This window comes from Anas acuta, chromosome 5, assembly GCF_963932015.1.
Source record: "Anas acuta chromosome 5, bAnaAcu1.1, whole genome shotgun sequence".
NCBI lineage: Eukaryota > Metazoa > Chordata > Aves > Anseriformes > Anatidae > Anas > Anas acuta.
In genome coordinates, this window is record NC_088983.1 from 10,402,758 (window position 1) to 10,419,222 (window position 16,465).

At 40.4% G+C, this 16,465-nt stretch overlaps 1 protein-coding gene across 1 annotated transcript in view; it reads left to right on the plus strand.

Annotated features, from left to right (window-relative positions):
* Positions 1–8,393: 8,393 nt before the first annotated feature.
* PPP1R13B (protein phosphatase 1 regulatory subunit 13B) overlaps positions 8,394–16,465 on the plus strand; it is a 70,414-nt gene continuing 62,342 nt past the window's right edge. Inside the window, exon 1 of the mRNA XM_068682625.1 lies at positions 8,394–8,671. Within this exon, the coding sequence (XP_068538726.1) occupies positions 8,663–8,671 (9 nt within the window). The 5' untranslated portion in view covers positions 8,394–8,662. The remainder of the gene's footprint in view (positions 8,672–16,465) is intronic.

The following is a 16,465-nucleotide window of genomic DNA, read 5'->3' on the forward strand; positions in this document are numbered from 1 at the left end:
TTTTTTTTTTTCCTAAGAAAGGGGCAGATGAATCAGAATTTTATGGCCGTTCACTCTACCAGCTCTCCTAAGTCAAGTCCCTTACAATAATTTAGTGCAAGTTTCCTCCTCAAAGCGAGTGACAGACAAGATCAAAGAACTGTCTCTCCTTCAAGAACTGTCATCACTGTCAACACTCACAGCAATAAAAAGAATGCAGAACTCCGCCCTGTATACAAATCAGGAATGTCAGCTTGAGCTTCCGCAAAAAGGTAGAAGCTTGCTTCCTTCCTCTGTGGCAGGATGTCACTTGCTCAAATTTCTACTATACTTTAATTGGAACAAAAGCAAAAACGAACAAATAGAGAATGGACAACATCTTGATGCTCTATTCTTGCAGAAAGAATACTTTCAGTTTCAGTAATAAAGGATAAGTTTTTAAGTGTTTCTTCAAATCAGAAGTTATACTGGCTGTCATTGAATGAAAACACTTAATTATGACCTTCAGAAACTTAAAGTAACAATTTTTTTAATTGGCATGACCTTTAACTACTCGATATCCATATATCATCACACTAACTTCAATTATCTGCTGAAACAAACAATAGAGATTTCTTCAGAGCTAATGAACTGCGTTTGGTAGGAAATGATAATAAGATTCTGTGGGTGGTAGAACTAACAGCAGTATACTGAATGAATCCCATCTGTGATGACTACTTCTGCCTACACAGATTTTTCATGCAGTATCAGTTGTAGTCCTTTATTTCTTGTTTTAACCTGCTGTGTTTAGCATACTTTTGATAATATTAAGAATTACTGCAATTAAGGGGGAATTCTTTAGGTATTAAGTAGAACTGTTGTGAGGTATTTCATATGGAATGCTTTATAAACAAGTGAAATTGCAACAACTAAACTGTGAATACAACCAGAACATTAATAAGAGGGGAGAGGGGATTAATAGAATGGAATAGAATGTGAAAAGGCATCTGTTATAGGACCAAAAATACACAGAAGAATACTTCCCCCCCCCCTGCACTAGCAGCATTTCCACTGTTTTGATTAACTCCATACTTACCTTGAGTCTGCGCATACCAGTCTTAAGCTATACTGTTTTGCAGCAATGACTTTTTAGTCTTGATGCTTCAGATCTTTTACTAGAGTGTACTTGTACACAAAAATAGCCTTCTTTGAATTCCCCTGTATCTGAAATGACGGTTCTCCCCTTAGAGTCCTTTGTAAGTCATGTTGTATTCCATGCATCATATCAGATAGAGCTTGGGAAAAAAAAATTGGTTCCAGTTAGAATCTCTAAATTTGTTTTTAGCAAACAGTAACTAGCAAAAAATTAAATGTTGCCTTTCTATCAGTAGGCTAAGAATTGCAGACATACCAGTCTTAACAAAGGATCTCAGTCTGTTTCAGTAAACACTAAGACATAAATACTTTTTAGCATACTTTGATTTAATTAATTCTTAGAATCATGTACCTTAACAAAAATATTTTCACTTTGCTTTCAGATTATGCATTCTTTCTTATTAATGCTAACTAGCACACCCCTTTTTAAATGAAGGCTAGTAATTTAAACATGTACTCAGGCCTGTCTGGGAGGACAGAAGCAGAAGGCAAGAAAAAATTGTGTGGAACTTTCATATAGCAATGGGAATAAAAACAGAAAAGACGAGTTACTTTAACTTGTGCTGCAGCTTCTCCTTTTACAGAACAGAAATACTGGTTTTGAATTTGAGACATAAGCAATATACAAACCTTTAAAATAGCATCTAATCATCTCCAAGCAAGTAGATGATTATTGTGTGTACTCCACCGTGAAGAACATGGTCCTTTCCATTCTTTCCAATCTCCTGAGGTTCGGCTGCATATTATATCTTCTTTGAATAAATCAACCTAAAATAGATTTTAAGCGTGTACTGGTGATAAATTTTCTACTGTCACTATTTCTAAGGCTTTTAACTCAGTCATTTTCAAAAGGGTTCCATCAATGCCAATACAATTCATCACCATTTGCTGTTGACGTTCTGTTTATCCAGTTAACAATTTAAGTAAACCTTGTCATGGCATCAGAACAGTAACAATAGGAATTATCCAGAAATACCGTTCTGGAAGGTTATGAGCCAAAGGCACTCAGGAAAAAAACAACCACCACCAACAACAACCTCTCTCTCATTAAGCTCCCTGGCCTAGAACATCATTACCCTACCTGGAGAAGCAATGTTTATACAGTTAGAAGGATGAACCTTAAGCATCAATATGGTATAAACAGTGGGTATTTTCACTTATAGCATGGAAAGAACACTGCAAATATGTTAGCTTGCATCTGCTGGTTGGATTGTGAGAGTGCAGGTGCTCTTCAGTCAAAATGCCATACTAAAAAATGTCTCTGACAGAGAAACTTGGATTCAAAACAAATTGTATACACCTGTATAGAAAACAGTGATGCTCTGACAATCATTTGTAATCAAAAAACCCTCAAAGTCATCACTTACATTTTTTAAACACATTATACATCACAGAAATGTCTTCCATAGAGGTGTATCTTAAACCATACCTATGTCCTCTTTCCCAACTATAATGGTATTTTATCTGAACAGATTTGATACCTTGTACTGTGTTTGTGGAGTCAACTTACCTTCTGTATTCAGATCTATAAAATCTGATCAATGAACACACCAAAAAAAAGGTAAGGAATGCTTTTATTTCCAGTACTCTAGTCCTAATAATTTGGTGGCTTAAATACTGAATATAAACAGATTATTTTTTCTTTAAAAAACACACATTTAGTTTGGTTTATAATTTCATTCTCCTACCATATGTGAATATTGTTTTTCTCTGCAAGCCTCCTTTGCACATCACCTTGTCTCAGTAATTGCTGTAATCCACCCTCAAGCATATATATGTGTGTATATAAAATCCTTAACTACTTACCTCAAGTAAGCTAAACAACAGTAAGATACATTCTAGAAGAAACGTATTTCAAATTAGGCATTACTGGGTTTGAGTATGGGAATAACACAAAATGAACACAAATTGGCATCTGATCCAGCGGTAAGCATTAGGGAGCAAAGCAGGATCTTTTCAGTTATAGTAAATAAAGTAGTTGCCTATCTTAACCAAGGAAGTGATGATTAACAGAAAAGTTGAAGATTAGCCCACCATTCCTGCAGCATGGGGTTAAAACTAATCTAGTGTCACAGAATTCTTTGTTAGGCCTCTGTCTGGGAGGGAGTATTTTAAATCATTTCATACAGAAATTGTCAAGAAAAGTTGAGTCCTTGACTCACTGCGTCATGCATGAGATACCTAAGAACAATTTGAGACTTACAGGAACAAGTGAAACAGATGGACTCGACCTTAAGACATGACCCATCCTTCTTCCCCTCAAACTTTAGAAAGTGATAAATACAAAACAAACTGGCATATAAAAAAAAGAATAAAGACTGAAGGATTGACTTTTTACACTCTCCCATCTTGAACTATCATTTCAACTAACATCCCATCAGCTAGTTAGTCACAAATGTTGCCACACGTAGCCACATTTAGAAATAAAAAAAAAAAAAAAAAAAAGCAAAGAAACATCTTGAGAGCCTGACTATAAACCTAAAGGTACAAGCAGAGAGAATCTCTTCGAGGAGATCTTATTGCTTTCCCTCCTCCTAATATAGTTAATGCTTTCTGCATCACAAATTACAGGAAGCAGAAGATTTTGCACCTGTAAAAAGAATGGCGTGTAATGTCTTATACAGCTATATCTTCTGTAGCTACACAATAAAAAATTAACAATACCTATTACTGTAAGAATTTTATAAGAATGTATAGCAACACATTCCCAATGAGGCCAAAGCATTCTCCACTAAGTATGCTTTCTTGCATCATGTGTGTTGGATTAAGCATGTAATTTCTTTAAACAATAACATAAATTGTATCTCTAATCCACTAAATGCAGCGCCGGAACACATGATGTATCAGACACCCAAATCCCCAAGAAGTGCACACAGCTCGCCTATAAGCAGATCATAGGGCTTCAGTTCTGCTTTAATTATTACGCTCCTTTTCAGAGTGATGCACTGTGTGCATTGTGCTGTGCAAACTTTAAAACATTAGTCATCTGGTCCAGCATACATTACTTTAGAATATTACAAGGTGGGGATGAAAAAGTATCTTTCTCCTATTCACGTGTCTCAAAGAGTGTATACAAAACAGACATCAAAGTGTTTCCTTTAGGTTATTATTTATAGTTTATCTCTGAACTGGTTTGGTGGGGTTGGAATGCACCAGCTATACACGAATTCAAACAGGGCAGCGTATGGCTATTGTTCGGTATCAATTTCTTTATGTTGCATCCTTAGGAAGTCTGCTTGAATCTGGAATGAAAGGCTACTAAAGGCCATAGTAACATGTTAAAACACCTTTCCTTTAGACACACACATTTACTTTACACAGTATTTCAGTGAAGATTTTAAACCTAGCAGTACCATCCGGTACAGCACACTGCACCTGCAAGCCTGGGATGTTAGAAGTACCTGCAAAACTCAGCTTCTGAAATCGCTTACCTGCTCCTGTCCAGTTCTTCCAGCATTACAGCAAACACAAAATCTACTTTTTGGAAAGAGAGTTGTATTATGTAATAAAGTAATCCACTAAGCTATTTAAAAAGGATAGATTAACATTTTTGTAATACACAAAGACAAAAAAAACCTAACCCACTGCTACTCACTTTTTAGAGATTTTATTCAGCCAGAAGTGAGGAAACCCACCCTAACTGTGGCTATCTCAAAGCCTCCTCTCTAATCTCAGCTAGTCATCCAGGCTCCATCTTTAATCAATACGAGATAGGCACCTTCAAAGACCAAGACATTTAGATAGGGGGATGAGTATCTCGGAATGGAATGAATTGCCTGCAGAACTGCCTCTTTCCCTTCCCTCCCATCCCAGCTTATCTACAGAAGGAGCCCAGATGATGGATTTAGACTACACGTCTAACTTCTAAATTACTAAGGTTGGATGAGAGATGTATCCCACCCTAAATGTTTGACCTCCGAGAACATTTATTTCTGTCTATAAATAGGAGTACCTGTTATTTAAAATAAACTCTCACAAAATGAAGTCTTAAATTAATTAAAAATAAGCACTTATTTTCCTGTGACACCTCTGAAGCCTGAAAATATTTTCCTACGTTCCAGAAAAGCACCTCAACCAGTTACTGCAAAACTGGAGAAAGCTTGGATCCGAGAAGGCAGGAAAACTCATTTCCATCCTCCTATGTATGCATGAAAAAAAAACGAGCAGGGAAAGTTCAGACCTGGTAGCTTTAAAAATCTAAAAATTTGTACATTTGAAAACTTGGCCATTAGCTACTTAAAAAATAACAACGAACAAACAACAAACCACACACCAAAAGGCATTGGAACCTTGTCAACAGTGCTTGTAAAAAAGTTCATTAGTTGTCCAGTCTCCCATCTGCATCTTTAGGAAACTGCTTCTCCTAAGAATGTTGTGCATGGTCATATGAAGGGCCAGCCAATTTACTAACTACAGTTAATATACTTTTTTTTTTTTTTTAAATAAATCTGTGTTAAATACAAAACATACTTTGATAGTTTTTCTCTATGTACCCATGGAAGTATTTTCACAAAATATTGATGATAATTCATAAATTTTGATCAAGTTTCAAATTACAGCTAAACAAGAGCTCAGCCCAAATCTCAAAAGTTAATTATACTGCAAGTGTGCAATAGCAAATCTTCATTTTTAATGAATATAGGTTGAACAAAGATCTGTTAAGTTCATAGTGGCTTCAACAGAAATTAAATAGTGTTGCTCTGTTGTTTGTTTTTTTTTGCCTTTTTTTTTAATACCAAGCAGACCAGGTATTTACATAATATGTTTTAATACAAACAAATTAGCATAAACACTTACTTTCCTTTAGAAAAAGGCCCATGAATTTAGAGTACCTCTCGCAAAGAATGTATTGGGAAGCAAGTAACTTGGATTCTGCATCTCTGGCTTTATCTGCTTCCACCAGCACTCCAAATTCTCTTACCTTATCTGCTCAGGCATCCCTCAAATCATGTCTGCTTTCACACAACCTCACTTATCTGAAACAGGCAACTGGCTTGTAGGAATCATTGGCCCCTTTGGCCAAGCAACATAATTTCTACAGTTAGACCAGTAGTTTAGTATGGAAATGCTTGGGCAGCATGGAAGAAAAACAGAAGTACATGATTACAAGTGAATATTTTCCTGCTCACAGTAAACAAAACACCTGTAGACGTTTTAAGTCAGAATAGTTGGAATCGGAAGGTTTTATAATGGCTGCTCTACTTCTCGGCCAATAAAAGAGTGATTCTTGAGAAGATTATTCTGCAAGAAATATGCTAATTTACCACAGTACAGGCACAGTTTTCAGTCTCATGATTCGTGAAGATTGGTTAACTTTTTTTTTTTTCATAATTTCTATGGGAAAGTGGAGATGGGAAGGGATGAAGCAATAGGTTTTGTGTTTGTTTGTTTGTTTTCCCCAAGGCAAGTAGAAATAGGAGTTGGAGCAGACTTGCATATAAAGTATGTAATAGACCTTTTAAAGGCATTTCCTCCTAGTCCACAGTATCCAGTCTATCTGGTTGCTGAATAGGTTGGACCTGCACCAGCCAAAAGCAACTTGTCTTAAAGGCTGACAAAGGTTTTATACCAGAGGCCATTATTCCAGTGGAGGCACTGCGTGGAGGAGTGCCTGCCTTCCCTGTGGCAACTGTCTACACCCCGTTCTCCCAATTTTCATTGTGTCAGCACTCCTGCCAATGCAATGGGAAAGCAATACCAGGGTAGTATTTTTAGTATTTCAGCTTATATTAACAATCAGTGGAAACAGGGAAAAGTCAGCTATGACGTATGCCTGCAAATTTATAAATTAAGAATCTCTGGTTATCAAAAAAATATCTAACCTGGTTAATTAACAAGACAGTAACTTTTAAAGAACATTTGTGACAAAGTTTCATAATTCCCTTGTTGACAAAGTTAAGAATTTCACCACAAATACTAAGAAAAAAAATCTATTCTGTTATTCTTTTGTTCACTAAAGTTCAATATCAACTTGCTGAAGATAAGTCCACCCCCGTCTTTTGTTTTGTTTTAAGACAATTTAACTATGATCACCTTATAGCCTGTTTTATTTCAGGTCAGCTTAATTGCAGAATTAATACCACTATTCTCAGTAGATCTGAAAGTTATTTATTAGGTCAGAAGTATCATATTCTTACCTATTTCTAAAGCTGTGTGTGGGAGGTGGAATCATAGCTTACAAGAAACCGGGTATGATAATAGGGGTATTGTCAGCTAGTAGCACTCCAAATAATACTTGCAAAATAATTTCAAACTGACAAAGTATTATCTTGTGATGCTAATCGGATTTTCCTGTAGGACCGAGAGAAGCAGCAGCTTTGACTATCACAACGTTCAAACCAGATCCTGTAAATTCACTGAGAGGGACACGTCATGAGGGCTTAGGCACATATGCATTAAGGTAATGTATGCAACTATCTGTTACAGAATCTTATGGTATAGGTTAAATTTAACACACAAGCTCATGTTTGAGATTAATATGCAATTATCGTCGATATTATCTTGCTTAGCCTCAGAGACCTATGCAAACAGTACCTGAGGTCCTCCCCCAAACTTCCAAAGTTAATGTGTTTTTTTTTTCACTCCCAGCCGAGATCTGTCGCAGTGCTCTACAAGCGAAGTAACAAAGGCTGGCGATCAGCCACTGACGGGAACGGTGTGGGTCGATGTGTTTTCCAGATTGGGATTTAAGACTCACAACAATATGAAATTTGTCTACATCGCATGTGCGGCAGCACTAGCATATGGTGCTGTTTTGACTTCGCGTCGTGCCTGGCTCCTTCCAAGCTGTTAACTCTCATCTTGCTGCCGCAGCTCGAGGAAGAGAGGCCCTGGCGAAGCGAAGGAACCAAGGCTGGATATTAAAGAGGGGAACAGAGCATGGTGGAGCGTGATGCCAGGCTCCTTGAGGAGCGAGGCTGTTATGTAGGGTTTTGTACCACAATCACACAACCATGGCGTGCTTTGGGTTAGGAGTCACCTGGAACACCACCTATACCACCCCCAGCCACAAGCAGGACCCCACTGCCCGCCTTGATGCCGCCCCTCACCACACAGGGCACACCCCCCCCCCCCATCATGGCCGCCCCCCTCAGCCCGCGCTCCCCACGCCCCCTCCGCCCCGACGCGCGCCCCCGCGCCGCTCCCCCCCCTTCCCCCTCCGCCGTGCCCGCGCCTCGCCTCGCCCCGCCCCCGGCGCTGCCGCCCGGGCCAATGGCGCGGCGGCGGCCGTTAACCCCTGACGGGGCGGCGCGGCGCGGGCGGAGCAGGAAGCGGCGGCGGAGGCAGGAGGCAGGCGGCGGCGGCGGCGGGGGCGCTGGGAGCCGGCTGCTGGGGCTGGGAGCCGGGCGCTGCCGCCGCCTGGGCCCCTTGGTTCCGCCCGCTGCAGGCAGTGAGCAGGGCACCGGGCACCTGTCACCGCCGCCAGGCCGAGAGAGGAGAAGAAGGAGGAGGAGGAGGAGGAGGGCGGCCTCCGGGCTGGTGCCAGGCGAGGCCCGGTGGTGGTGGCGGCGGCGCTGGCTGAGGAGCGGCGGTGACGGCGGCGGCAGCGATGATGCCGGTGAGTGGAAGGGGCTGAGCCCGCCCTGCCGCAGGCCCAGGGCCGCGGCACCCCCCGGGCTCCGCCCGTGCCCGGCCCCCGGCGCCCCCTCGTGTCCGTGAGGGGGGGGGGGATTGGGGGGGGGGGGTGCGGTTGTTCCGCGGTTCGGGGGATTGTTATTTTTTTAACCCCTTCGAAACACCTATTTTTTTAAAAAATTAAGGGTTAATTGATGTTATTTCCCGCTGGGCAGGTAGCTTTGGCTCGGCCCGGCTCCCTTCTGGGCTTCAGTCGGTGACCCCGCGGCTTGCTCACGGCAGCTGCGGCCCCCCCCGGTCCCTGGGAGCCCCTGGGGGTCGGGGCTGGAGGCACCGAGACCGAGACACGAACGGCTCCGGGGGGCCCTTGGGTCTTGGGGGGGCCCTCCTGGGTGCCCCGAGGGCTTAGGGAGTCCCTCCTGGGTGTCTCCCTGGTCGTGGGGGTGCCCTCCTGTCAGGGGGGTGCCTCCTGGGTGCCCTCCTGCCAGGGGTCCCCCCTCAGACCCTGCCTCTCTCCAGCGTGGGCTGAGGAGATGCTCTGAGGAAGGGCTCACGTGTTTGCGCTGATTCCACGGGAAAAAGAGGGGTTTATTTACAGGTTCTCTGCAGTGCTTGCAGCCCAGATGCCGCCGCAGAATGGGTTTCGGTGAGGGTATCGGGTGCTTTGCTCCGAGGCTGAGAGGAGGAAGCGAAGAGCTTCACCTGGACGTAAAGTTTCAGGCTGGGGAGCGCAGGCAGCGATTAAAAGCAGGCGTTATGGCGAGCTCGTCGCCCTGCCTCAGCTTCCAGTTGCCAGGTACCGAGACACCGATACTGAGAGAGAATTCCTGCCAACAGATACCAAAATCCCCAAATTCTTCCCCAGTATCACCTGCTCCAGCTGGCGGTTGGCTAGCCAAAGCAGCTCAGAGGTAACCGTCAGCTCTCCCAGCTTCCAGCACACCTTGGGTTGTGCTTTAAGTTCATCGCATTCTTACCGAAAGCCCGGCGTGCCAATGACAGGCTAGGTCATCAGGAATGTATTTGCTTCCCATTGCTGCCTCGTGTGTGTTTCAGGTGAATGTCACAACTTCCGTAGTGCGGCGCTTGGCTTTCTGTAAAAGTCCCTCTTGTGTTTGTGTTGTGTGTTGTTGTTTTTTTTTTTTTAACTACTGGATGAGTGTTTCTGCCAGTGTTGTTGCCTTCGTGCTTGTTTAAATATAGCAGTCGCTTGTGGTTATTTGGAAGTGTTATAAGATTCAGACTTGTATTATGTTTTTGAAATGTACTTCAAAGCGTTTTAATACTGGCGGCTGAGTCTTAATAAAAACAAATTACCTCGCTGCAGTGGTAGTAATGTTCCAGATTAGAGCTTACTGAATCTGAATCCTAAAATAATAAATATTTTGCCTTTCTGAAGAGCTTTTAAATGCTGTTACGGGCTGTCTGTCAGAAGGTAGTTGGGAACATGTGCGTTTAAATGGACACTTTGACAGCGCCATTAGTCTGCCACGTTTTTATCCCAAGTATTTTATTTCTGGACTGCAAGGATGGGGGGAAAAATACTTAATGGAGTCATCGGCATATAATATCAAAATAATGTGAACGTGTGGCTGTGGTACTGGGTACTGTTTTTTTTTTTTGAGATTTTTTAATCTCAAAAAATCTCAAATCTCCCGAGATTTTTTTTTGAGATTTTTTAGTCTGAAAAGGGAAAAGCTTGTACTCCAACTTGTTATGTGATGGAATTCCTTGTATTCAAATTCGTAGAAACATTTTTTCCTTGATCCTCTCTTTTTTTTTTTTCCATAATTAGTGAAAGTATATAATAATAGTAGGAGGAGAGACTAATAATACTACAATTATTGAATTGTAACAAGTGGGCATAGCTACAGTTTTCTGTCAACAAATTGAAGTGTTTGAAAAGTATCCAACTTTTCTCATTTTTGTAGTGACTTGCATTTATCACAGTTGAAGTACTTTATTGAGGCCATTTCTGGATTCATAATGTTTTTACATTCCATACTGTCAATTTTAAGAAAGAAGTCATATCTGAAGAGTAGAAAATTGAATCATCGAGATTTATATATATATTATATATATATATACATTATATATTATATATATATATATATATAAATTTATGATTTTGTTCCTTTTTCCTGTGTGGTGGATTTTTTTTTTTTAATGTGGGAATAGAATTACTTATGAAAGGTTTGATCATCTGTGATTTCTTTTGCTGCCAGGTTCTATATAAATACATGTTGCTTACTCTAATTTGTTTTTATGAAATGTAAAAGCAACTTTATTGGTAGTTCTGAACACAGCTTGGCTTCCAAGGAGTAATGAGATGTGGACTGCGCTTTGGTTAATTCTGTGTGAAACTGCAGCTCTTCTTGAAAGATCATCCCTGAGGCATATTTTATATTAGACTAGACAGTACACAAGTGGATCTTGAATATTACAATGTGCATTAATATCTTCCTAATCGCTGCACGTGTTCCTGATCTGTGAAGGTAGATAACAATTGATAAAACACAAACCAAAGATGGGTATCTGCAGTGGTTCTTTTTGAATTAAGCTGTCTTCCAGGTGAATTATAAAAAGGATATTTTTTTTCCAAATGACTATATGTTTATTGTGTATTCAGTCTAAAACCTTTCCCAGCAAGTCCGCAGTGGTCATCGTTTATTTCTAATTTAAAAGCAAAATATTTTCAAATCAGTGTGCACTGTTCTCTTACTTAGAAAGGTCACTGCTAACATAATTCTACATTGTGTAAGTCTGTAGGAAGGCATACGCTGTCATACACTTAGTACTAGGAATTTTCGGTGATGCTAAGATAAAATATATTGCAATTAATTCATAGCTGTATAATTAGCAGCAGTACTGATATCATCCTTGTTTGCTGAATAAATGTGAACTGACTGCAGAGAATAATTTGCAAGTTTATCAGCCATTATTAATGGAGTTATTTATTGCAACAAAGCTTAAAGGCCATTTCGTCTCTTTTGAATCATGTCACTGTTTTCTTAGGATGTCAGAATATGGCCTATTCTATGGGAAGTGTGAGTTCATAGCTTCCCCATGTCAACAAAAGGGATGCTTTGTAGGCTACTCTGATGCTAGAACATGTAAATATACTTAATAGAGGCTTGTGGATTCTAATGAAACATGAGAAAATTCTGAGGCACATGATTGCGTTTAGTGATGAAGAGAAACTAATAATGTAGATCAGATTGTCCATTATAGACAGGTACTTATCTGAAAGCAAAATGCCACTCCATCAAATCAAGTTATGTCAATCTACCAAGTTAAAGTTTGATGTAAAGTGTAACTCTTCATACTATATTATAAAAAGCATTCTAGCTTATTCTTCTAATTTTTATATTAATACAGTGTACAGGTATGTACATCGTGCTAAGAGTTGCTCATACATAGAATAAAGACATTGTCTTTTTAAGGAGAATTTGCAGTCTAATGCTCTATGTTAAAATCAAAGCTCAAATATCTTCTTAAACATTCAGGGACTTTTAGATCTTGCCAGACTCCAGCAAAGTCATTTTTTTTTTATTTTCCTTAAATTGTTGGAAAGTGTTGTTTTTAGGTATTTTAAAATATCATTGTCACTTCCATAAGCATCTTCTTCATTAGTCTTCTATCCTGTGTCTCACTGGTTCTGAAATTACAAGACTTTTAAGTAAATAAATACTATAAAGTTTTAACACTTCATGCTGTTGGGTTGGTAGGTACATTTTTCTGGTAGTTTGGAAGTCTGCCATTAGAATCAATTAAACTTGGCAGCGCGTAAGAATCTGTAATGTATTAAGGATTATATCCAATTGAATGTGTTCAGTGTTTTGAGTTTCTGAAAACAATTTTTTATGACAGGTAATAGTAAAAATATATTGTGCAATAAGGGATGCGGTCCTTCAGGGGTTGATTTGAGTGTCAAAACCCTTAACGCTCTCAAGGGGACAAAGTGTAAAATCTGTAACAAATCAAAGGACAAGCAAATATATGAACTGCTTAATTAAGAAAAAGAACTGTCTTGAACCCAAATTTTTAGTTGCTTCACCTAGATTTTAAGTCACACTCTCCTTTTGCTTCAGCCTTGCTCAGAAGCGAGTGTGTATGATCTCGCCTGTGTTGGAGCGTGCAGGTTTATCGCGATGGTGCAGTAGGATGTTGGAGCGACTGGATTCCTTTCAAGGCTGAGGTTTCACAATGCAGATGAGCTGAATTAACCATTTCCTGTGGCCAGTGGAAGTGCCTGTTTCCTTCTTCCTTGCTTCTTGCTGCCCATTCCCACCATTTGCTTTGAGCATGCTGTACTGCTTGCCTCAGGAAACCGATTGAGGGTACTAAAAAATAATATTAAAAATGCATCCAAAGAATGCTGAAGATATAATATGTACACACGTGTATGTGTATAATTTTCCAGGCTAGTGCATTAAATCAGTTTATATTATGACTTCTATTGTCTGTGCCAGTACAGGAGGGAGCAAGCTGTTTGGCTGAGAGGGACAGAAGGGAAGGTGGAATCTTCCTGTTTCAGCGTAGGGTGGTTACTCAGGTTAGTCGTAAGGTGGTAGAAGCTGGACCCTAAGCAACATATCTCGAATTTTGTTCTCTTAATACTTGCTATATCAGTAGAACAGTGAAATTAAACTGAACGATGTTATTACACTGCTGAGATCTTTAGAAATAGCAGTTATGGCTTCACCAGTTTTTACTGTTGTTTTTTTTTTTTCTTTTTTTGATTGTGAAGCCAGTAATACTTTATCTGTGTTCCCTGAAACGGGAGCAAGTGAAGGCTTGGGGTGCAATGTGTGGTCTTTTGAGGAAGTCTGGAGAAGCAAATACAAAAGAACGTGTGACCAGAGAAAATAAAATTTAAAAAAAAGTGCAATGTTCAGGTGGAGGCCACTACTTTGCTGTCACATTTTTCTCCCACTTTGCAGTATTATATTCCTTCTGGCTTCTGCCCATTATTCTCTCCTAATCTCCTAGGAGTCATGGTGTAACTTGGCCTAGACGCTCACTAGTTGGAAGTACAGTTAAGATTCTTTGATTTCCAAGTCATTGCTTTGCTTAGCAGCAGAGTTGTATTTACAGGTGAGGAGACTGCAGCTGTAAAACTGATATTTTATTTAAGGAATTCCAACCTCAGCAGGTAACAAGAGTTCATGTAATCTAAACTCGTTGCAGACAGTGTGTTTCACCTATGTATCTGCCTACTTCAAGTTTGACCGAAGGATTTCAGCTTTCCCATGACTAAAATATTGCTCACAAATTGAGGCTGGGGGAAACTGAGGTTTCAGGTGTGTGTGTCACTGCAGGGGCTGCTGTGAGGCTGCCTTCCCTGCTGCCCCCTCTCGTGCGCTGGTGTTTATCTGAATCAGTGCTGAGCCACTTTACTTTGCTAACTCAGCAGGAAGTTGTTTGCTTTTTTTTTTTTTTTTTTGTCGGGGTACTTTTCTGCCAGCTTAGCACACCGAAACCGCCTCGCTGCGGGGTCAGAGAGGCACTGGGACCAGCACAAGAAAGGGCAGAAACACGGAGGTTGCCAGAAGGGCGTAATCGCTTTTATCAGATTACCATTGGGATTTTCAGCCAGAAAGAACTCCAGGGTAGTGCACGAGTACGCTGAGATACGCGTAGAAGATTTTGGTATGTGGTTTGTGTCCCAGGTGGCAAATTTCCCAGCTCTCTGAAATGAAAACAAGAAAACAGTGCAGTGCCCCAGGGCTCTGCCAGGCTGATCTAGGAGAATTTTACAGATCCCAAATCCTATGGGTTGACCTCATGCACGTAAGTGCAACACATTAGCTAGCATCTGATTTAATCGTGTTCTGCTCCTCTCCTGGGAGTCAGTTTTTTGACTCTTTGAGGCTGGCAAACCTCACTCTCCCCTGAAAAAAAAAAAACAGAATATATCCATCTAGATCTCCAAAGGTGAACAGCTGAGGGTTGTGAGAGTTAGTGTTGGATAAAAAAAAGCAGTATTCAGGGCTGCATTATTAATACGTGGACAAAAGTAATGCTTGTGCTGCTCTCTGATCTTTAAGGAAAAGAAACAGGGTGGTCTGAGACCAGCAAGGTTACCATAGCCATTAAGTGTAGTTTTACCTGCATATAAATGTAATTTCTCCAGAAAGCTGGGTTAAATCTTAGTTTAAAATAACAGGTGCACTTTAAGTTGGAGATGCACTTTGAATGTGTTTGCATGAGGAAATCTTTCTTTTTCTTAATGCAGTTTGTCTGACGTGGTTCAAGACAGTGAGTGCAGCACCTCTTGGCATTTTTACTGCTCTTCTGAAGGTGGGACTTGCAGTAGAGCTCAACTTTGTTCTTTTTCCCAAAGCTTACTGCTCTTGGGTGAAGAAAAATAAAACAGGCTTCAGAAAGTATATGGATATCCTGTAAAATCTTAACCAATATCATGGGTCAAAATCCAAGCCCATCCCATCTAGCCAAAGGCAGGTATTCAAATAGCTCAGACACTTCCTTTGAAAAGATACATTAGAGGGTATTTGCACGTTTCTATGGAATATTTAGTGTTTGTGAAATTGTTCTCAGGCTGTAAGGATTTTGTAGAGAACAACACATTAGCCAGAGCACATACTGTGTGCTGATGTGGTCAGCATAGAAGCTACCACCTCTAACTACGTGAGATACTTGGCTTTATTAGAAATACTCAAGCAGGATCCTCGTAGCTCAAGTTGTTGTGCAGATGCATTGACAGGGAGAGGTTAGATTTTCCTGCTGTGTACTTAAAAACAGCAAGTTCTTGGAAATGAAACAGCTTTGTATGATTCTGCAGGCTAATGAATGGGCTAACGAATAGGTTAATTACTATTCAGGCTCCAAACAGTGGGACTGTATGTACACTTTGGGAGATGACTGAGTTCCTGAAACAGTGTCTTATGAAAATAAACTGTGAAACTCATCTCTGTATGCAGCTTCATCTCTGCATGCGGCTCTGAACGTCTCAGCATGCCTGATGCTTAATGTTCTTCCTCACTGCTTTATTGTCCCAAGTTATCCGAGTTTTGGAAAATTTTAGCTACACGTCTGAATCATGGTTTTCTGCTAGTGGAAAAAGATGTGTAATGGCTCACCTCCTTTACACTTGTTAATCATGTCAGCATCAATGCAGTCATTTCAAAAACCATGCCACGTGGATTGGTGTCTACTAGCCCGTGTCACTGGGAAATGTTTTCACTCCTTTCTCTGACTAGCTTCTTGGAGTACTGATGCTGCAGTGTGTCCACGGCTCTTGTCATTTACCAGCACTTCATCAAGACTCCGTTTGATTATGGGGCATGTGCCATAAGAATCAAGGCTTTACATTGACACAAAGCAGTTCAAAGTACGATACTTGCAGCCAGCCCGTTCCCCCAGTCCAAATTCCTGACTGCGGCACTTTCTTTACCTTTCTTTTTTCGGATGATGGATAGCAGTAGTGTTTGTTTTTGTAGTGCTGATAGGAGGTGAAGTTCTGAACTAGGTTTAAATCAGCTTGAACTATAAGCTGCTCTATTGACCCCAGTGTGCTTTTGGGATCCAACCCAAATACTTATATTGAAATAATATAATTTATGTGTCAACTTAAGTCCGTTTGCTCATTTTTTGTTAGAGATAAAAGGCTTTTGAATTTCAATTCACTTTCACATTTGCCTACCTTTAGATTTCTTTGATAGCATTTTATATAGACTTTCGGTTTTACATTACAAAATTTCAGTCAGAAAAAGCACTTTGGGGATGTATAAACTACACTAAATAAAAGAACTTA